This window comes from Anguilla rostrata, chromosome 3 (genome assembly GCF_018555375.3).
Source record: "Anguilla rostrata isolate EN2019 chromosome 3, ASM1855537v3, whole genome shotgun sequence".
NCBI lineage: Eukaryota > Metazoa > Chordata > Actinopteri > Anguilliformes > Anguillidae > Anguilla > Anguilla rostrata.
Genome location: NC_057935.1, coordinates 59,476,684 through 59,499,354, shown reverse-complemented (window position 1 = coordinate 59,499,354; position 22,671 = coordinate 59,476,684). Strand labels below are relative to the sequence as shown.

The following is a 22,671-nucleotide window of genomic DNA, read 5'->3' as shown; positions in this document are numbered from 1 at the left end:
TAGAAAATAACAGCTCGCCGGACTCTGGTGCTACTGGAGTCCGAGGATTCTTCAATAGTCCCGCAAAATACCAAAAAATATAGTAAATAAATAAAACGTCGACTATGATCGAAAATAGGCATAAAATATCGTTGCCTGTACAGTCTTAAACGTCCGTATTATCTTAATGTTATACGTATTTATTTTATTTTTCTTGAGAGGCGAGGTAGGCCTCACGCGCGAGCTTCTTCTTTTCCGAGAGTCGTAGCTGATCCAAAGCGAGACGAACGAGGCAACACAGATTTTTTTTATTTTTGCTCAGAGGGAAAAAAATATGAATCGGCTAAGTTCGGCACTGTTCGGAAACTAGGCGGGCCAAACGAAAATTATTCACACACCATCATATATATACTGTCATTGGCCAAATAGTATTTAATAATAAATATTCATGAACTTGTTGACCAACCACATAGTATTTCAAAAAATATTAATAGGACCTCAACTTCTAACCCATCCTCTAATAAAATATCTCCAATCGACATCAGTTTCTGTAGTTTCAATTCCACCCTCTTGTTTCGATTCGCTAAGGAGAAAAGCGTGCCTGTCCATTGGTTGTGCGTCGAATAATATTCATTATTCATATCATTTTCTTGCGCAGCCAATTAGCGTTTTACTATACAGATCTACAACCCTCCCCTGGACTGTTCAGCCCCTGCCATGTAGAGTGTGTAAGCCTGTAGCCCAGCTTGCAGTCTATATAAAGCCGTGTGGAAAGCTGTCGTGCTCAGATGCGCTTAGAGCGCACTGGAGTGTAGTTCAGGAAAAGGGAGGGAGCTAGACTCTAGTCATAGTAGTTAGTTATTAAACGCAAATAAAAAGTCTCTTAGGGCAGTAAACAACGTGGGTCCTTGGGAAATCGCCATCGGAGACATTCCGGTCGCCGTTGGGGGCTTGGAGAGAGTCTCGGTGGCAATTTTTACCTGTTCCTTTTTACAAAGCGGCGTGCCGAGGGAGGACGCGTCTCTTTGAATAGACAGGATGCACGGACCGCCCTCCGGCGACAGCGCATGCCCATTGCGCCTCATCAAGAGAGTGCAATTCGGCATCATCAGCCCAGATGAGCTTGTAGGTTTTGTTTTGGGGAGGGGGGATTCATTTAACGCTTTGAAATTAAATGTTCTTAATGGTCATCTCTACATATTTGAATACTTATGGAATTTCATTATTTCTGAATTATGGCAGCCAGAATGTTTCTAGCTTACATCAGTAGCCTAGTTCGGTGGCTAGCATAGCTAACATTGGCTAGCCACCTCACGTTGTAGCTAGCGAGCGCATGACGTTTTGGGGGAAGTTCGCCAAACTTTCAGTATGAAGTTTATTTAAAAAGTCGCCCTGCTAATTTCTTTTTAATAACATTGCTAAACCCGCTTCAGCGGAATTCACACGGTGAATTTTAATGTTGAGAAATGCTGTTTTACTGTTGAAGTTCCCCGCTGCTACCGTACTCACACCCAGTCTCCTTGTTTTAAATCGAACAAGGCTGCTACATATTCCCATATCTGTATTTTAAATCTTTTATATTGATAATAAAAAGGTTCTTAATAAAACGTTGTGCAATGCATGTCCTTTTGTATCAATGTCATGCTGTTCATATGCAATATTGTAAATCCGGTCATGTCACATAGGTACTGCAGGTTGCCACTTCTATGTAAAATGTTCAGGTATCCAAGTTTGTCTGGGTGCAAATCGGCATGTACCGTTGTAATTTAAGCGTAACGTGCTTTTGGGGTTCTGGTTAAGTAAAAATGCATGATTCAGTGATTTGGGGCTGATGCTATTCTTTATTATGGGTGATTTATACTACAGGTGTACCTTTGTTGTGTTTATATTGTCACAACTCGTACAATCCTGACAAAACGCCTCTAAATGGCTTCAGAACAGTGGTTGTGCCATTGCAGTATTACCTGTCACATATGTGCTAGTGTGAGAATTGTACAACCATAGTATCCCCATTCTGTTGATTATTGCTGACTGAGTTTACAACAAGCGTGTCTGTTTTGCATTATGAAACAATATACCTGCAAGTACCTCAGCCATGTGTTTCCTGGGGGAATATCTATGTAGCTTAGAGCTGTTGCTGCAACCCATGGATATTTATTTTGTTTATGATCCATTTATCATGTTTTTAACATTATAATAATCATGGATGTTTTATTTCGTATTCCTGCTTCAGAAACGGATGTCAGTCACAGAAGGAGGTATCAAATACCCTGAAACCACAGAGGGTGGCCGTCCCAAATTGGGAGGTTTGATGGATCCTCGACAAGGGGTCATCGAGAGGTCAGGCAGGTGCCAGACTTGTGCAGGTAAATGTTAAAGAAAATGCTTGCAGGCTTTGGGACAAGGAAGAATTGGAGACCGTATAGGTGTCAAGAAGTAGATGATTATTGATACAACATTTTGGAGGCTTGAAATATTTCTACTCTTACAGCTGCTACAGGCATCAAAGCCCTTGTGTAAATTAGCCATCTTGCATGAAAACATAATTCTTATCAGTTAACTTATCGTTGGGAACTGACTTTGCAAGACAGCAGTTGCCTGATGTCTCATGTTGCCCGATGGTCCATTGCTTTTGGATGTTCTGAGTGTTTAGTGTTGGCCGTGTTTGTTTCCCAGGTAACATGACAGAATGTCCGGGGCACTTTGGCCACATTGAGCTGGCCAAGCCGGTTTTTCATGTAGGCTTCATCACCAAAATCATGAAGGTTCTGCGGTGTGTCTGCTTCTTCTGCTCCAAGCTGCTGGTTGATTCGGTCAGTTTCCTCACACCCATCATTGTACAAATTCATATGGGCTAAAATGATTGACATGCAGACTTGTGTCAACAGAGTGAAGGCCATGTACCCAAATACAATATGCGCTGGTAGAATGAGTAGCACATCAGTGTGGTGGGTAAGACACTGTGCTATATGGTGTTACATGCAGTACTGTAACACCAGAGCATTTTGGCTTATTTTGCTGTACTACACACACACACACACACACACACACAGCGTGTCGCAGAATGTACACATGCACAATAGTGTTGTGGGAAAGGTGAAATTATAATCAATATCAAGATCATATAATTGTTTCCCACAGAATAACCCAAAAATCAAGGACATCCTGTCCAAGTCAAAGGGTCAGCCACGGAAGCGACTGACACACGTGTATGACCTATGCAAAGGAAAAAACATCTGTGAGGGGGGTGAGGAGATGGACAACAAATTTGGCGTGGAGCAGGCTGAGGCTGAGGAAGACATTACGAAGGAGAAGGTAGTGTGTCTCGGTGGACTCCTAAGGACCGTGGATCTCATTCATCAGCAGTGTGTTTATGCAAATGAAATGCTAAACTTTTTAGTGCAATATTAAACATTTAGCATTTGACTAAATATTAATAACAAACATTTTGGCATACTATTTTGGCCTGCATATATTTCCAATGTTATGAGTGAATGATGATAATGCAGGGATGTTGGAAAATGATATCAGATAATATTGTGTTCGATAATGAACTCCATTATTTGTCCTGGTAATTTCAGATCACATTTTAAGACCCTGAACATACGAATTGGAATACAAGATTATAACAATCCCAGTAAATCTTTTTGTTTAAATTTATCATTGGCTTGATTTTGCACTATAATGCAGCATGAATGGAGTTTTCACACAGCCCCTGACCTTCTCTCCTCGTTCTCAGGGCCATGGCGGTTGTGGACGCTATCAGCCTTGTATCCGCCGCTCGGGGCTGGAGCTGTACGCGGAGTGGAAGCATGTCAACGAGGACTCCCAGGAAAAGAAGATTCTGCTGAGCCCTGAGCGCGTGCACGAGATCTTCAAGCGCATCTCTGACGAGGAGGACATCATCCTGGGCATGGACCCCAAATTTGCCCGGCCCGAGTGGATGATCGTCACTGTGCTGCCTGTGCCCCCGCTGGCTGTCCGACCCGCCGTGGTCATGCAGGGCTCCGCCCGTAACCAGGTGTGGACTCAGGGTTTGGCGGCTGATGTGTAGTTTGATCGGTCTGTCCTGATTGGTGTATTTGTTCCTTTATGAGTGACTGGCTGAGGCGTGAGGTCCTGTGGAAACAGTGTATCGATTGAGCTGTAAAAGGAGGAGCAGTCATCTCCTAGAAAGACGCTCTTTGTAAATGTTCTCCCCGCTCTTCTCTCTCCCTGCCAGGATGATTTGACACACAAGCTGGCGGACATTGTGAAGATCAATAATCAGCTGCGGCGGAATGAGCAGAGCGGGGCGGCGGCCCACGTCATCGCCGAGGACGTGAAGCTGCTGCAGTTCCACGTGGCCACCATGGTGGACAATGAGCTGCCTGGCCTGCCTAGGGTATGAGCTGTGCGCTACCTGTGCTAGTCGAGAAGATGCACACCTCCGCTCACCTTGACACTGAATAATACTCGCCTTGGCTCCTGAGCCATTGTTGGCAGACTTAAGTTTCCACCAATACATTTTAATAGTGTTACGCCTGACTTAATACTCCCATCTACACACAGACAGCACACTACTATTGACTTTGTGAAGATACGTGTTTGAACAAGCAGTTCTTACTAATTTGTTCTGCCATCTCCACTCTCTCTCTACAGGCCATGCAGAAATCGGGCCGCCCCCTTAAATCTATAAAACAGCGGCTGAAGGGGAAGGAGGGCCGTGTCAGAGGAAACCTGATGGGGAAGCGTGTGGACTTCTCTGCCCGTACCGTCATCACCCCAGACCCGAACTTACAGATCGACCAGGTCGGCGTCCCGCGCTCCATTGCTGCCAACATGACCTTCCCTGAGATCGTCACCCCCTTCAACATTGACAGGTAAGGCCACATGGATTGCCATGCTTTTCTGCCTCTATAGATATAACTAGTTCATCTGGTGTACATGATCTCATCCACTGCCATTCTAATTGAATACTTTGGCTGCGTTTTGCTTAACTGCCAAATGTGCATGTCAGCCTAACACAGCCAATATGCATGTGGCTATGGGACCCAATTCACAACGTCAGTGATACAGTGGTTAGAATCTCAGGTCAAGCCCTTTTCCCCATTTGAGCAAAGTGCGTTGCCTCATTACTCCAGAGAGATACTCACTCTAGGTTTCCAGAATATTTCAGGTACAGGACTGTAAAGCACTGGAATTCTCCCTAAACTGTCTTGCAGACTCCAGGAGCTGGTGAGAAGGGGGAACAGTCAATATCCGGGAGCCAAATACATCATCCGTGACAACGGTGACCGTATTGACCTGCGTTTCCACCCTAAACCCAGCGACCTGCACCTCCAGATTGGCTACAAGGTGACACGCACTCCATGGTCCTTTACTGTCCTTGAAAACTGATTTTGGGTTGTAAATCTGGTCTAGCACATGGTCTCCATGACTTGGTCCATTATTGTGAAGTCCTTTAATGAGTGCTGAATTTTTTTTGGTAACACTGAATAGTTTGGATAAGTTGAATGGAAATTCTTACAATTTAGTATATGGTATGGTAAATCAGCTGTATGTATAATGGCAGTGTAATGACCCGCAATATCTACACTTCAGGTGGAGCGGCACATGTGCGATGGTGACATCATCATCTTCAACAGACAGCCCACGCTGCACAAAATGTCTATGATGGGGCACAAAGTTCGAATCCTGCCCTGGTCCACCTTCCGACTCAACCTCAGGTAAGCAGTCCTGCTTTGTCTATCACACTCTCTATCATACCCTATTAGGCCAGTCTGTTCACCTATTGAAAAATGTTTCATTAAGATTTAGTGTTTAATTCCTGAAAATATCACAGGAATGTGTATGATGGTATAATTTCAACCAGAAATGGATATGGCAAAGCCAATGCAAAAAGTAATACTAAATTGAATCGTTGACTGATTACCTTTAAAGAATCTCTTGGTATTACAGGGAGTACTCAAAGTATTACATGTCAACGTGTGGTAAATATTTGGTAAAATTTGTTTGTGTAGAAGGAAGTAGTAGTATCTCCTTCACATTCCCATTCACATTTTTTTTCCTCCTGCCCTTTTTTCCGATGACCATAGTGTGACCACCCCTTACAACGCTGACTTTGACGGGGACGAGATGAACCTTCACCTGCCGCAGTCCCTGGAGACGCGAGCGGAGATCCAGGAGCTCGCCATGGTGCCCCGCATGATTGTCACGCCCCAGTCCAACCGGCCTGTCATGGGTATCGTGCAGGATACTCTCACGGCTGTGCGCAAGTTCACCAAGAGGGACGTCTTTCTGGAGAGGGTACGGACACCATGTCTCCTTCCCGTCACTTTCTGGGGTTTAAGCACCGAGTAGTTGCATTCTCTGGGTTGATCATAGCCTTTTAATTCTTGGGTCTCAGGACTGAAATCTTTCAGATAACGTAAGGTACTGATATTAAGCCTCGTATTAAGAGTTGAGAAAAGAGTTAATGTTACTCAGTCAATCAGGTAATGTGTTTACCTGTAATTGGATACACAGGAAATTGGCTGCATAGAAACCATGGCCCGATGCTAAGTCAGCTCAAGGATTTAAAAAAAAAAAGGAGCTGACTGTATTTTACTGATGAAAGTTTAATCGCAGTGGCGTACTGCGCCTACACTCATCTAGTTTGACGTTCAGCATTTGCCCTCCTCCTTGCAGGGAGAGGTGATGAACCTGCTCATGTTCCTGTCCACCTGGGACGGGAAGGTCCCCCAGCCGGCCATCCTGAAGCCCCGGCCGCTCTGGACCGGCAAGCAGATCTTCAGCCTCATCATCCCCGGCCACATCAACGTCATCCGCACGCACAGCACTCACCCCGACGAGGAGGACAGCGGCCCCTACAAGCACATTTCCCCTGGAGACACGAAGGTACAGCCGTCTGCTTTCTTTGTGCAGTAGATCTTGGAACTCCGTCTGGGAACTGGGTGAGCGGTTAATCTGAGCTGGGAGGCCTGCTGCTGATGTCTCGATCATGGCCTAGATTAGGAAACGAGATGATCTTCGGCTTCTGTATGTCAGGACATTAGAGGCAGATGTGTATACCACACATCTCTCAATGACTGATTATAAATTTAAAAATATTTTATTGTAGCACATGACGTAACTGTTCAGTCATTGTATGTGAAGTGTTGAACTGTGAGCGCTGTTGCTTGTCTTGGTTGTCTGCGGCACTGAAGCGCAAGTCTCATTTGTGTGCAGGTGATCGTGGAGAACGGAGAGCTGATCATGGGCATCCTTTGTAAGAAGTCCTTGGGTACCTCCGCTGGTTCCCTGGTCCACATATCCTACCTGGAGATGGGCCACGATGTTACCCGCCTCTTTTATTCCAACATCCAAACTGTCGTCAACAACTGGCTGCTCATCGAGGGTAAGAGAACAGGGCCGGAAAGACTGCCTTCACCGTTTGATTCTTTTCAGTCACCGGGTCCTAACAAACTAATTTTGAACTAACTTGGTGACAAATTGGTAATTGGTTTGTATGGGGACATACACCATATGCATGTCTTGCCTACAAAGTAATCTATATTAGGCTAATTATGTAAATTTGAAGTGGACAAGCGTTTGAACACAGGTTGTTGACACGTAAGTGCCATTGACACAAGAATGAGCAGGGAAAGCACTTTGTACTGTCACCTTATTTGTCTAGCTGTCAACCACAGTTCAAGAACAAGGATTTACAAAAATAATGGAAGTAAAGGAAGAATGTCCTTGAAAAGAACAGATGTGTTCTTCAGTGAATCATACTCTACATTCTCTCTCTTGCTGTGTGGTCTCTGCTGATAGAGAAATGGGAGGGGGAAAGGATGTGCTTAATATCAAAATGCAGTTGGTCTACATGCAAAACGCATTGACAATACTGTATTCAGCCGGAAAGTGCATTTTTTACGACTTATTCTGTGCACAACTGAATACTGTAATCGTACATCCCTAATGGATATGTTACACTGTCACTGTCTCCAGGTCACTCTATTGGTATTGGTGACTCCATCGCTGATGCCAAGACTTACTTGGACATTCAGAACACCATCAAGAAAGCCAAACAGGATGTGATAGAGGTGAGACTCCAGTTTGGCATGAAATGACACTTGTATCTGTGTTTTATGCCCAGTTAGAATTGAACACATGCAGCTGGCAAGTAACAATATGGCTCCATTGTTTATTGAGGTCTGAAATCGATGGTCTCTGGTGGAATGGGCTGTCCCTCAGTTAGTCCTTCAATCCCCTGTAGACTTCAGTTTGGATTAAACCCACATGTACATACTCTGCCTAATGTACCTGACTTAATACAGTTTAAAAGTGCTTCTATTCCTACCACTGTGTAATGAAGCGTTCCTCAGATGACCACTTCATAAGCTATCAAATATCCATGATGGATTAACCAATTTCCCTGATTGATGTAAAGTACAGCAAGGTCTTTATGCAAATGAATATTGTGTCATTGCACTTCTAAACTCCCTTCTCTGCTGCTTGCTGCAGGTCATTGAGAAGGCCCACAATAATGAGCTGGAGCCCACTCCTGGTAACACCCTGAGGCAGACCTTCGAGAACCAGGTGAACCGCATCCTGAACGACGCCCGTGACAAGACTGGCTCCTCCGCCCAGAAGTCCCTGTCTGAGTACAACAACTTCAAGTCCATGGTGGTGGCGGGGTCCAAAGGATCCAAGATCAACATCTCGCAGGTATGGCATGGGATGAAGCTGGGACATGGGGCAGATTGTGCGCTTCCTGTGAACGTCCTGGAGCTTCCTGTAAATGCCCCATCCCACCGTCCGTCTTTTCCTCCGACCCCCAGGTCATTGCTGTGGTGGGGCAGCAGAACGTGGAGGGTAAGCGGATCCCCTTCGGCTTCAAGCACCGGACGCTGCCGCACTTCATCAAGGACGACTACGGGCCTGAGAGCAGGGGCTTTGTGGAGAACTCCTACCTGGCCGGCCTCACGCCAACCGAGTTTTTCTTCCACGCCATGGGCGGGAGAGAGGGGCTTATCGACACAGCTGTGAAAACAGCTGAGACTGGTGAGCAGAGATGCAGATTGCCGGTAGAGAGCAGGCAGTTTTTAGAGGTCTTCTATGTTTTAAGGCCAGGGTCACTTGTGTATACCCCTACTCATTTCCCGTAAGGATACCACTGTACAGGTGACATACCCTTAGTTAGTTTCTGTGACCGGACTTGTTCTTTATGCTGTATATGCTCCTTCCCCCCCAGGTTACATTCAGCGACGTCTGATCAAGTCTATGGAGTCTGTGATGGTGAAGTATGACGCCACAGTGCGTAACTCCATTAACCAGGTGGTGCAGCTGCGCTATGGAGAGGACGGGCTGGCCGGTGAGGCTGTGGAGTTCCAGAACATGGCCACGCTCAAGCCCTCCAACAAGGCCTTCGAGAAAAAGTGAGTGAGACGCTTGCTGGGAAAGGGAAAGAGGCACCAATAGCTGGGGTGAATGGCCAGTCCTGATCTGTCTGTTTATTGTGGTGGGGGTTATCAAACCTAGTACAAAATGGGGAGTGGGGGGTAGGTTAGGTTTTGTTGACACGTTTGCTTCTGAATATTTATCAAAAATTGTCAAATTTCTGCATTTGTAACCAACACATTGCACCACTAGCCTTTATCAGGGCTTCATCAGAGTAAGAGACAACAATTAGTCTGCTTCTAGTGTAGTTTGAGTTTTCCTTGCTACTACTGTTTTCCAATCTATGCACGTTGGCAGTTCAGTAAAATAGGATCAGAGTCTGAACACTCAGCCCCCATTCCCTCACAGGTTCAAATTTGACTGCACCAACGAGCGAGCCCTGCGGCGCACCCTGCAGGAGGACGTGGTGAAGGACGTGATGACCAACGCACATGTGCAGAGCGCCCTGGAGCGAGAGTTTGAGAAGATGAGGGAGGACCGTGAGATCCTACGGGCCATCTTCCCCACTGGAGATAGCAAGGTCAGAGGTCACATGAACACACAACGCACTAGAAGCAGGCACGCTAGGGGTGTAAAGGTGGTCATGTAAGAGACCACAATTTCAGTAGTTTCTTTCAAAATAATATCAAGAATATACAGGTTAATAATTTCCCCTTATTTGTGCAAGGTTCTGTCCTTTACCCTGGTTCTTTTTATTTATAGTAACCACACAGGCTCGAAAGATGCTGTAGATCTATAGACTCTTAGTGCTAATAAATAGATAAAAATACAATGTGTAGGTTATAATTTCATGATCAAAAGTGTTTTGATTGTAAGTTGATTGTAAGCTCTGAATCATAAACCTCCGATCCTATAGGTGGTGCTGCCTTGTAATCTTGCCAGGATGATTTGGAACGCACAGAAGATTTTCCGCATCAATCCTCGCACTCCCACAGATCTGAACCCCTTGCGTGTTGTCGATGGTGGGTACCCTAAATACACCATTCTATTTTGAGCCTTTTTAAAATTATTTAAGTAAATAAACAACAATAGGAATTGATAAAACATTGTTTGAGGTGGGGGGAGGTGTCAGTAAAGGCCCTGGTACTTGGATGTGTGGTAGCTTGTTGAGCTGAATATCAGCAGACGCCATTTTATCCCTGTGCATAATTGCACTAAATGTGGCATGGTAAGACATTCTAGGCTGAGCAGCCTTAGTTCTGATAAGCAGCCAAACTACTCTTACTGCTATATAAAGCTGCGAGAGCTTGATGCTGTATTAACAGCTCAGACGACTCACTCAGACATAAGGATCACATACAAATGCTGTTGCGGTACAGCATACACTGTGCAGCATTTGCTAATGGGCTTCTGAAAGTTCTGTTAAGGATGATAAATGAACCTGTAATGGTCTCAAGGCATGCTTCTCCCCAAAGATAATGTCAAATTTAGTTTCTATGAAAAGTTTCAGTCATGTCAATGGCTGTGTTCACTCATGATTTGTGGTAAAATATTGATGGTAAATATCCATAAGAAGCAGCTAGTTGTCTACCCATAAAAGGTATGCGCAGGACCGACTGCTTCTTTGGTGTGACCTCTGACCCTTGTGTGTAACCGTGCCCGCAGGCCTGCAGGACCTGAGTAAGAAGCTGGTGATCGTGAACGGGGACGACCCCCTGAGCCGACAGGCGCAGCAGAACGCCACCCTGCTCTTCAACATCCACCTGCGCTCCACCCTCTGCTCCCGGCGCATGACCGAGGAGTTCCGCCTCAGCACCGAGGCCTTCGACTGGCTGCTGGGGGAGATCGAGACCAAGTTCAACCAGTCCATTGTGAGTCCCAGGCCCGGCTGGGGAGGGCACGAGAGGGGCCGATTGGCTGAACATAGCTCCAGTTTCTATCGCAGGGCACACTGCAAAGGGAGATCAGGCATTAGGGGAAGATTAAGTCCAACTGAGATGCAGACATTTTTGTATGTTGTTGGGGAACTGGAAGGGAACAAAACGTATTTCGCAAATGCATGTAATCCACGGCAGAATACAAAGATCGCTGTATTAATAAAATGATTTAATTTACCGAAGTGCTGTAACTGGACTGTCTGTACACACAGTATTGGCGTTGGCGGTGACCTTTTCTCCTCTCTCAGGTACACCCCGGGGAGATGGTAGGAGCCCTCGCCGCCCAGTCCCTGGGAGAGCCGGCCACACAGATGACCCTGAACACCTTCCACTACGCCGGTGTGTCGGCCAAGAACGTCACCCTGGGTGTGCCTCGACTCAAGGAGCTCATCAACATCTCCAAAAGGCCCAAGACCCCCTCGCTCACTGTCTTCCTGCTGGGCCAGGCAGCCCGTGATGCAGAGAGGGCCAAGGTACACCTCACTGTACACTCACCACAGGTTTAGGTCCCAGTTTGTAAGAGGCGATAAAGGAGTTTTTATTGATCAATGGTGTGGATGCGACAGGGCCTATGTGGGACAATACTCTATGAGCAATATGATGACACTTTGTCTTATTTCTCAGAAATTGCATTTGCATCCTAAGCATCTCTTGCCCTCAGTTGTATGACATTTGTTTGCACAAATTGACATCACAACACAAATTACTTGACCTATGTCTTAAACTGCTACTGTGCCCTGTTTTTAAGAGTCTAATCGCCCTTCCTCTTCTCCTCAGGACATCCTGTGTCGTCTGGAACACACCACTCTGCGCAAGGTGACTGCCAACACGGCCATCTACTACGACCCCAACCCCCAGAGCACGGTGGTGACCGAAGACCAGGAGTGGGTCAACGTGTACTACGAGATGCCCGACTTTGACGTGACGCGCATATCTCCATGGCTGCTCCGCATCGAGCTGGACCGCAAACACATGACTGACCGCAAACTGACCATGGAACAGATCGCCGAGAAGATCAATGCAGGTCAGAGCTTACAAACTAACATACAAGAACGCACACACGCGCACACACACACTGTCTCTCAATTTCAAACATGTGCAAGCATAAATTGAGATTGGAACCTGAGAACCAAACCATAAAGATTCTTTATGAAAGGGTAGTTACAATTGCAATAATGACAAACAGTAGTAGCAGCTTATATGAGTAATTCAACCAAGAAGCCAATAATTGACTATAAATCTTGGCCCAGACTTGCACGTGTATTCTTTTATGCATTATTAATAAGTTCACCCCCAATCCCCCAGGCTTTGGAGATGATCTGAACTGCATCTTCAATGATGACAATGCAGAGAAGCTGGTACTGAGAATTCGCATCATGAACAGTGATGAGAACAAGTTCCAAGAGGTGAGGCATTAATTCCTGACCACGTCTTTCGAACATCATCTTTCACTCAATCGAGTTGTTATTGACCGAAGAGGATCGCTCTGTTCTCCCTCAGGATGAAGAGGTGGTAGACAAGATGGATGACGACGTGTTCCTGCGCTGCATTGAGTCCAACATGCTGACTGATATGACGTTACAGGGCATTGAGCAGATCAGCAAGGTAGAGAGTGGCACTGCTTCTGTCCACTTCATTATCAACATGTATCAAAGTAATATTAATGAGCAATACGATCCAATAACCTGTATTAACCCCCAATTTGAATCATTCATAAACATTTATTTGCATAAGCATTTTGCCTGTATTTATGGCTAGCCACCTTTAGCTGTTGAAGAATCAGTGCTTATGCTATTCTTGACTATTTTTTCCCATTACAAATAAACATACACATAAAACTGGAAAGACCAGAACAAGTCTGGCAATTTAATTGACCAAGATGTGGGTGGAACCTCATTAACCGCTAACCCTCACTCCCCTCCCGACAGGTGTACATGCACCTCCCTCAGACGGACAACAAGAAGAAGATCATCATCACGGAGGACGGAGAGTTCAAGGCCCTGCAGGAGTGGATCCTGGAGACGGACGGCGTGGGGCTCATGAGGGTCCTGAGTGAGAAGGACGTGGACCCGGTCAGAACCACCTCCAACGACATCGTGGAGATCTTCACGGTGAGGAGCACTCTAAATGTCTGCAGGAATAATATGAAATGTGTATGTTCACAGAACGCCCAATGGGACACAGCCGTGTTGCTTTTACCCCTCTCAAATGTTGGATGGCTGTAATGCATTTAAACTGACAAACAGGTAGAGGACTCTGTCCCAGTTCTAGGTCCGTGCATTTCCGTGGGTTTGGTTTTAGGGCCTGGAGCACTAACGGTGTCTTCCCTGTAGGTTTTGGGCATTGAAGCTGTGCGCAAGGCCCTGGAGAGGGAGCTGTACCACGTCATCTCCTTCGACGGCTCCTACGTCAACTACCGGCACTTGGCCCTGCTGTGTGACACCATGACCTGCCGCGGCCATCTGATGGCCATCACTCGACATGGCATCAACCGGCAGGACACCGGGCCACTTATGAAGTGCTCCTTCGAGGAGACGGTGAGAGCAGGGCACAATGGGTGGGAGTGAGGAGCAGTCCCCCCTCCCCCCCATGTCACTGTTGTAGAGTGAGTCCTATATTCAGAGAGCAGTTTGTGACATTCCTTTTTTCCCCCCTTTTCTTCTTTAACCCCATCCTTAGGTGGATGTGCTGATGGAGGCTTCCTCTCACGGGGAGAGCGACCCCATGAAGGGCGTGTCTGAGAACATCATGCTGGGTCAGCTGGCCCCGGCCGGCACCGGCTGCTTCGACCTGCTGCTAGACGCAGAAAAGTGCAAATACGGCATGGAGATCCCCACCAACATCCCTGGGATCAGTGTGGCAGGACGTGAGTAACCAGGGGGGATGCAGTCATAGGGACATACGCTCTGTTATGGGGATAGTACACTCAGCACCAAGTCATGGGGACAGTATACTCGGTCATAGAGACTCGGTCTGAACTCCACATCCACTCCATGGTCCTGACTGTTGTACTGAGATTTGTGCTGCAGAAACTTTGTTGCTGGCTTTCCCCATCAGACTTGGCAAAATGTAGGTAATGGATGATATTTATTTCTTTCCTCTCTTTCAGCAACGGGCATGTTTTTCGGCTCTGCTCCCAGTCCCATGAGCAGTATGTCTCCAGCCATGACCCCCTGGAACACAGGAGCCACGCCCGCCTACGGGGCCTGGTCGCCCAGCATGGGTAAGTTTTGTGTGTTTCCCCAGATAACACTCCTCCTCCACAGCACCCTGGCCTGGCCCCCTACAGGCAGCGGCTCTGATGCGCTTCTGACTCCTCCGCCCTTCCTTCCCACGTGTAGGCAGCGGAATGACCCCCGGAGCGGCGGGCTTCTCGCCCAGCGCCGCGTCCGACGCCAGCGGCTTCTCCCCGGGGTACTCCCCAGCCTGGTCGCCCACGCCCGGCTCGCCTGGATCCCCAGGCCCCGCCAGCCCGTACATCCCCTCTCCAGGTCTGTCTCCCCTTTTTACGTCCCGCTGCAGCTTCCTCAGTGACTGCAAGCATGTCTACCCTAAGCCCTGGCCTGTATCCGGTGCTATTGGTGACTCTGTCTCGTTTGCGTTTGACTCCTGCAGGTGGAGCAATGTCTCCCAACTACTCTCCGACCTCCCCTGCCTACGAGCCGCGTTCACCGGGAGGCTACACGCCCCAGAGCCCGGGCTACTCCCCCACGTCGCCCTCTTACTCGCCCACGTCGCCCTCCTATTCCCCCACCAGCCCCAACTACAGCCCCACCTCCCCGTCCTATTCGCCCACCTCGCCCAGCTATTCGCCCACTTCGCCCTCCTACTCGCCCACGTCTCCCAGCTACTCCCCCACCTCGCCCTCCTATTCTCCCACGTCGCCTTCCTACTCGCCCACCTCCCCCTCTTACTCTCCCACCTCCCCCAGCTACAGCCCCACCTCGCCTAGTTACAGCCCCACTTCACCCAGCTACAGCCCCACTTCGCCGTCATATTCTCCCACTTCCCCTTCCTACTCGCCCACCTCGCCGTCCTACTCGCCCACATCCCCCAGTTACTCCCCGACCTCTCCTTCCTACTCCCCTACCTCTCCGAGCTATAGCCCCACCTCCCCCAACTACACGCCCACCTCACCCTCTTACTCCCCCACGTCGCCCTCTTACTCCCCCACCTCACCGTCATACTCTCCCACCTCGCCCAACTACACCCCCACCAGCCCCAACTACTCTCCCACCTCTCCCTCTTACTCTCCAACTTCGCCATCCTACTCCCCGTCCAGCCCGCGGTACACCCCTCAGTCCCCCACGTACACGCCCAGCTCGCCCTCCTACAGCCCCAGCTCACCCTCCTACTCTCCCACCTCCCCCAAATACACCCCCACGTCTCCCTCTTATAGCCCCAGCTCTCCAGAATACACCCCCACTTCCCCAAAATACTCCCCCACTTCCCCAAAGTACTCTCCGACGTCACCCAAGTACAGCCCCACCTCGCCCACTTACTCTCCCACCACCCCGAAATACAGCCCCACCTCCCAACCTACTCCCCCACCTCACCCACCTATACACCAACCAGCCCCAAGTACTCCCCGACCTCCCCAACCTATTCACCCACTTCTCCCAAATACTCTCCCACCTCTCCCACCTACTCGCCCACTAGCCCCAAGGGCTCCACCTACAGCCCCACCTCTCCGGGCTACAGCCCCACATCCCCCACTTACAGCCTCACCAGCCCGGCCATTAGCCCCGACGACAGCGATGAGGAGAACAACTGAAGAGGTTTCGCGAGAAAGAACTGAAGCGGTTTCTTCTGTCCCACTCGTTTGCCTTCTCCTTACGGGACAGATAAAAGGACAATTTGCACCCCTGTTGGTGGAGAAGTCGTGCTGGGGGAGGCAGAGGAACTTGGGGTCCCACTTGTGAATTTCTGGACCTCACAGCCCATATTTGCCTAGCCTCACACATTTTGGGGAGGGGGGTTTGGGGGCTCTCCATATTTACTATTGTATTTGATAGACTTGAACTATTGGCCTGAGAAGGCTGCCTTTTGAACAGACATTTTGTTATTGTGTTGGGTGTTACTGTGGAGTAACACAACCCTCAAAGGGAGGAAAAAGGGAGCTCTTGAGTGCACTTGAGTGAACACTGAAATGCCCATCTCCAGCCTCCCTCACCTGTCTCTCTGAAATTTACAGCTTGGAGTAACCATATAGGAGAGCTGCAGTATTGCAATAGCCTTTAAATGAAAAGTGAAAATGTTATATTTTAAAGTCCAAAAATAATAAAATAAACTAGCCTGAATAGAATCACTTTAGATTAGTAGAGTGAGAGAAACATATTTCAAATGTTTTTTGAAATTTATTTCATTGAAATTCTGCTTTCTGTAAATACTCAAGGTTTAAAGGTAACTTACCAGGTATTAAGAATGGAAGATAAACTAATATATATGTTTTGGGACCTGGTATAAGGAGGCTAGACTTAAGGAAATTGATCTCTAATTGTATTGTTTTTTGAGGGGTTGCTTGATATTGTTCTTAGCAGTTGCGATTAACTGCACTGAATAGGCTTAAAATCTCTAAAATAACTACATTTTTGTTGTCTAACATATTTTGTGCGTGCTGTATGCAATACCATTGTAGTTAAAGGTTAAGGCCACAGTTTTAGATGTCAGCGAGTGTGACATGGGAGGCAAGGACAGAGACCATTTCTGTGCAGGTGACGGAAGAGAGACTGGGAGAGAGAGGGGAACCACCCCCCCATCCCGAGGTGTTTTCCTGGAGTAGCACTCATGGTTCCCCACAAGAGTCCCCTCTTTCCTAGCCAGAAACGCGCACCTGACAGGAGCCAATAACACTCACCAGCAGCTCGCTGCCATTCTCAATTTGGACAATTAAACGATTGCAACAAAAAAAAATAATAATATTGCCAGCAATCACGCTTCCTCCTCCCAAGGGAGCCAAATGTTTATTCAGTAAAATTATGATTTTTGTTTTGTTTATTTTTTTGTTTGAATTCTAAAGTAAGGGGGGGGGGGGTAGATGAAAGGGGATCTGCTTGACAGTGCTTTGGTCATTATTTGCATGAGTGGCACCCGTTGATACGTTTTAATCAAGTTTTAGATTTAAACCGTATTTGAAATCTCCCCCCTCCACACTTTTGATATTTCTTCAGTCTCTAACTAGCCTGTGTATAAATACTTTGTTTCTCTTTTGGAGTTAAGGATGCTGTTCAGTTAAAGGGGAGAAACCATTATTCTCTGTGTGAATAATTAAGCAAATGTTACAAATCTTGAGGTTAAACGATTCCCCGCCCTCCTGGTTTTCTTTTGTTTGTTGACTGTAAGCTGTTGCAAGGCAGATCTGGGTTTGTGTTGAAATGTTTTGGATGAAGCGGAAGGGGATGTAGTGGTGTGAGTGCAGCACGTCCCTGAAAAGCCTTGGAATGTTCTTATCCCTCTTTATCTCCTAATAGCCTTGTTTTGTCTCCCCATTCTGACGTGTGAATCATGGTGGTACCTATTGCGTTGCTGTGAGCATCTACGCACATCTGGTTCTTGTGAACTGGCGCAGCAGAAATCGTGGGAGAGCTTTCAAATGTTTGAAATGTTTAGCAATTTTAGATTTGAGCACTGGAGGGCAGCAAACTACGCCATTTATGCTTGGGCTTTCTCGGCGTCATATTCTGAAATCATATGCGTCTGGGTTTCTGCATTAGTTTTGTACTGGCCCTACCCCTCCTGCATTTTACAGTGCAGTACCTGTGGTGAAGTGGAAATTTGTAATATCTGAAGTAATCTGGAGAAGAATCGTATACATTCAGTACGAGTTTCTGCTCTGTTGATTTTTATAAGACCCAACTTTCTTCAAATTTCTTTCTTTTTGGTTTATTTAGCTTTGACAGGGATGTGCTGGAGTTTTACAGTAGTCTTTGTCTCTTTCCGCTTTTGATCCAAAAACTGTCCTGTTATTTTCTTAAATCAGTGTTTGTCCTTTTCTACCGGTGTCTGTGTACCTGTGTTAAGGGGAAAGGGGTGGGAGGGAATGTGTACCAAACGGTACTGGGAGTCTGATTCTTGTAGATTCTGAGTCAATGTTCCAGTTTTGGGTGGAACCTCAATGAATGACAGGAGAGAACTGTTCCACAAATACAGGCTTTTAGTACAGCCAGCCTTGTCCTCTAAACATCTACTTTCCTGAACTGACTGGATCACAGACCTGCAGTTGTAACATGTTGGGGATTAGCATTCAGCAAGAAACAATGGGGCGATTACAACTTCAGGGTTATCCACCTGGTTCCCCAAACAGAATATGAAGTAATGTGGTCGATGGAAGGAATCCACTTCTGATCCAGTCAGTTTCAGGTGTTTGACACCCAGTGGAGTGCATGGGAGAATGTGTGTGTGTGTGTGTGTGTGTGTGTGTGTGTATGGTGTACGTATGCTAGCCCAAGCATATGATGTGCGTATGCGTGCGATTGTGTCAGTGGTAAGACAGGGTTTTCATTTGTTGGAACTGATTGGGCAGGGTCTCTGGGGGGAAGGAAGATTTAAGTTAAAGAAATTGCCACTGTATAGAAATCAATCCAATATTTCATTCTCTCTACTGTTTTTGTTTTTGCTGTTTTTTTTTTTTTTGACTTGGAAAAAAATAAAAAGTTTTACTAAATTTGGCTCAGACTTGTATCCTTTAAGCAACATGTATCATGGGGAGGTACACGATGGAGATTGGTCTTTTGCCTTTCAAAGCTAGAGGGAAAGGAGACCAGTTTGAGATTTGACTGAAGCAAGATTGTGGCATGTTTCCTTTTAGTCACACACTGACAGTCACTTTGAGACATGATTTCCACTGTCTGAGATGCAAAAGGCAGCAGTCTGTTCCGAACTTTGCATTTAAAAGCATCGTCATTTCATCTGTAGGTGGCAGTCTTTGGCATAGCTGTACATGCTTTTAACACTGAAAAAATACAGTTGACATGAACTTATGTTCACTAATGCATGTAGCAGTGAACCATGAGTACCTGGTGTACAGTGATTATTTCAGAGGCTAATACGTGGAATAAATTGCTTTCTAATTGCATTACAGATGTCTTGCTTCTTTACCAAGAGCATCTAGAAATATTTATTGCAATGGTAAAGCAGTGATGTTAGCGGTATGATGCAAGCTTGATTTGCCTTGATTTAAGGATAAGGATGATGTGTCATCTCACTGGGGGTTATGTAAATATGTGAGCACTGCCTATTATCAGGCAGATTATAGTTTTTTGTTTTTTTTCCACCTGGTTGTTTTGGAGAAAATCCATCCATCCATTATCTATACCAGCTTATCCTGAGCAGGGTCGCGGGGGGTGCTGGAGCCTATCCCAGCGTGCATTGGGTGAGAGGCAGGAATACACCCTGGACAGGCTGCCAATCTATCGCAGGGCACCCACACCATTCACTCACACCTATGGGCAATTTAGGGTCTCCAGTTGGCCTACCTGCATGTCTTTGGACTGTGGGAGGAAACGCACGCAGATGCAGGGAGCACATGCAAACTCTGCATAGAAAGGCCTCAAGCGAAGATTTGAACCCACAACCTTCTTGCTGTGAAGTGACTGTGCTACCCACTGCACCACCGTGCTGCCATTTTGGAGAAAATGAGCAATTAAAATAATGTTGTATGTTATGCCATTGAATAAAGACGTTATTCTGTCTGACCCAGACAAATTGCAATACCACCTTTAGGTGCATCTAACCTGCAGTTAGGTGTTTAACTTGAGACTGAGGAGCAAGTGTTGGCATAATATTGCAATGGTCATTTTGGTATACATGTTTGTGACAAAGCATCTTTTTTAAAAATTTGGCTCTGAACTCCATAATTTCAGATTTGTAATCAAACCATTCACATGTGGTTTAAGTGCTGATTATCAGCTTTTATAAAAGTGTATTTTTTATCAGTTTTGGTTGTAGAATATACAGCACTTCTTATACATAGTACCCAATTTAACGGCACCATAATGTTTGCGACAAATGGATTCATTGGTGTTTCTGATCATTCAGGTCTGTTAAATTGCAGTGCAGTGCAGACATGAGAGCTTTCAGTATCTAGTATTTTTTATTTGCTTTGGCGTTTTGTTATTAACATAACCTAATTTAGAGTACAGGCCATTCAGCCCAACATTGTTCGCCATTTTCCTGACTAAATTGTACCTAGTGCTCTGATTACCTACAGACTAGATAGTATCTAACACCATATCAAGCCTGGTCTTGAAAATCCCCAGTTTCTGCCTCTACTACATGACCTGGCAGGCTATTCCACTCATTAACACATTCTTCCTAATGTCTGTGTGGAATTTACCTTTATCTGTGTTATTGGTGTTTGTCAACATGAGGACCAAAGTTGTATCAATGAAAGTCAATGAAGCCATGATGAGGCTCAGAAATGGGGGTGGGTGGGGGGGGGTGGGCATGGATGTGTTAGGGACTACTGTTCACAGAAGACTTCATGAATAGAACTACAGAGGCTACACTGCAAGTTGCAAACCACTAGGATGAAAAACAGGATGGACAGGTTACAGTTTTCTAAGTACCTAAACAAGACCAGGTTAAAACCTAGCATATGGATGGACCTAACACACATGATCCGGCCGACCAATGGTGTAACTTCATAACTCGGCCGACCAATGGTGTAACTTCATCCCTCAGTCAGTCAGTCACTCACAGACATTCGCGTTTGTAGGGCTGGCCCCGCTGTTGCGGTCCAGCCAAAAAGCCTGCAGAACTCTGGAAAAAACGTCTTGAGGACAGATGAGAGTGCAGAGACCAAGTCGCAGTTTTGTGGGCATACCCCATACCAGGGGTTATCAACCGTGATCCTGGACTTATGTTCATACTACAGTCTATAATTGTGCTGCAGCAGTGCAAAGTATCATTCCTGTGCCATTTACCTTGTCTGTACGCTATGATACAACCAGATAGAGCAGGCAAGCCACTGCATGTGCCAGGGAAAAAAGTGGTTTTGCACTGTAGAAAAACTGGATTCCCTGAAAAGATTCACTGCAGATTGTTTTTGTTGCTGTATTGGCATTTGGCCAATGTAATATCAGAATGATGGACTATCCAGATGATATGTGCAACATGTATTCAAAAAGTGTCATAACTCGTAAGGGAGTCACATGTTTTTAAAAGATTATTGGACCTTGCTAAATGTGGTAAAAATACTAACTTTCGTCATTCAAAGAGATCATGCATATTTTCAAACACAGTGCACCCACACCTATGCATCAGGCAGCACAGGTTTGAGCCTGTAGTCTTGATGAACAATGGATGAACAATTTTACTCCACCCAAACTGCTGTATATGCATCAGCATGGTTGTCTAGTCTATTTCTTTTGGATATTGTTATCCAGGTTGAGCTACATATTTTCCCTTTATCTCCAGTGTTATGCTGTTGTGATCTTGAAAAACATGGGAAGTGTGTTTGGCTGTCTGAAATATTGCAATGAGCTGAGAGTGAGCAAAACACTGAAAAGTTAGCTCAGTGTTTGGCAGTAGGTCTGAAAGTAATTTTAACCACACTTATTATTTGTATTTATGGAGTAAATTACAGCAGCCTTCTGTGAATAAATAATCACACAGGGATGTGGTAGCTTTCCCTCTTTCAGGCCTTCTAGCTAACATACTCTATTTCTGTTGGAACAATACATACTTGCACACTACAATGTCTAGGCTGACAGATCTAAACAGGCCCTTGCTCTCTAGTCATTTGGAATTACTCAGCAGTGCTCTCTGTGGCTCATGGTGATCACAACTGTGTTCAATGTTTTATTCACACTGAAATGTCTATGATGCCTCCAAATTGCATGTATACTGTAGCTCGTATGAATTGTAATGGAAGCATACTGGTATGTCTAAAATTAAAACAGGCATTTACAGACCTTTTACAAGTTCACAGGCTTTCCGCTGCTGAAGAAGATGAGAGCATTTTATTTTAGTTTAGATTTTTTTTTTTTTTTAACCTTTGTAACTTCTGTTGAAGAGCTGGATGCTCAGAACAACTTGGAACAGAGCCCTTTGCTTTAATTGGTGATTGCAATCAGATGCATCAAATTGGATTTATGTCTGCAACATGGTTTCAAATGAACTGCCAATGTATAGGACTGGGCATTAAGGGGTGGAATTGGTTGCAGTGGACACAAGTTGCTTGTGACACGGGTTATGTAAAATGCCACTGTCAGTCATAATATCTGTCTCAAAATGTTGTGTGACAACACCACCTCCTTACTGGTGATATATTTGAATTATGCAACATGTTTCACTCATATGGTGGTCATACATACTTTTAGCCTGTGATGCTTAGTAAGCCCTCTGTTAGTTGGCCATGTTGGTGAAGTATTGAAGTTACCTGGGGTATGCT

The 22,671-nt window shown here is 46.0% G+C and overlaps 2 protein-coding genes across 2 annotated transcripts in view; both read left to right on the top strand.

Annotated features, from left to right (window-relative positions):
* Positions 1-10,480, top strand: part of hdlbpb (high density lipoprotein binding protein b) — a 118,169-nt gene extending 107,689 nt beyond the window's left edge. Inside the window, exon 29 of the transcript XR_010329140.1 lies at positions 10,468-10,480. The gene's annotated coding sequence lies outside the window, so the exon portion shown is untranslated. The remainder of the gene's footprint in view (positions 1-10,467) is intronic.
* Positions 760-16,202, top strand: polr2a (RNA polymerase II subunit A). The gene is given in 30 exon segments (XM_064328830.1): positions 760-1,104; positions 2,213-2,345; positions 2,656-2,792; positions 3,121-3,294; positions 3,719-4,000; positions 4,202-4,363; positions 4,621-4,841; positions 5,184-5,316; positions 5,563-5,687; positions 6,057-6,267; positions 6,649-6,858; positions 7,189-7,357; positions 7,951-8,045; positions 8,467-8,670; positions 8,784-9,006; positions 9,197-9,380; positions 9,751-9,922; positions 10,259-10,364; positions 11,008-11,213; positions 11,528-11,752; positions 12,057-12,303; positions 12,585-12,685; positions 12,780-12,884; positions 13,208-13,390; positions 13,613-13,816; positions 13,959-14,145; positions 14,389-14,502; positions 14,621-14,770; positions 14,895-15,809; positions 15,812-16,202. Coding segments are annotated over 30 exon segments (5,907 nt in total). The 5' UTR covers positions 760-1,017; the 3' UTR covers positions 16,054-16,202.
* The last annotated feature ends 6,469 nt before the right edge of the window (positions 16,203-22,671 follow it).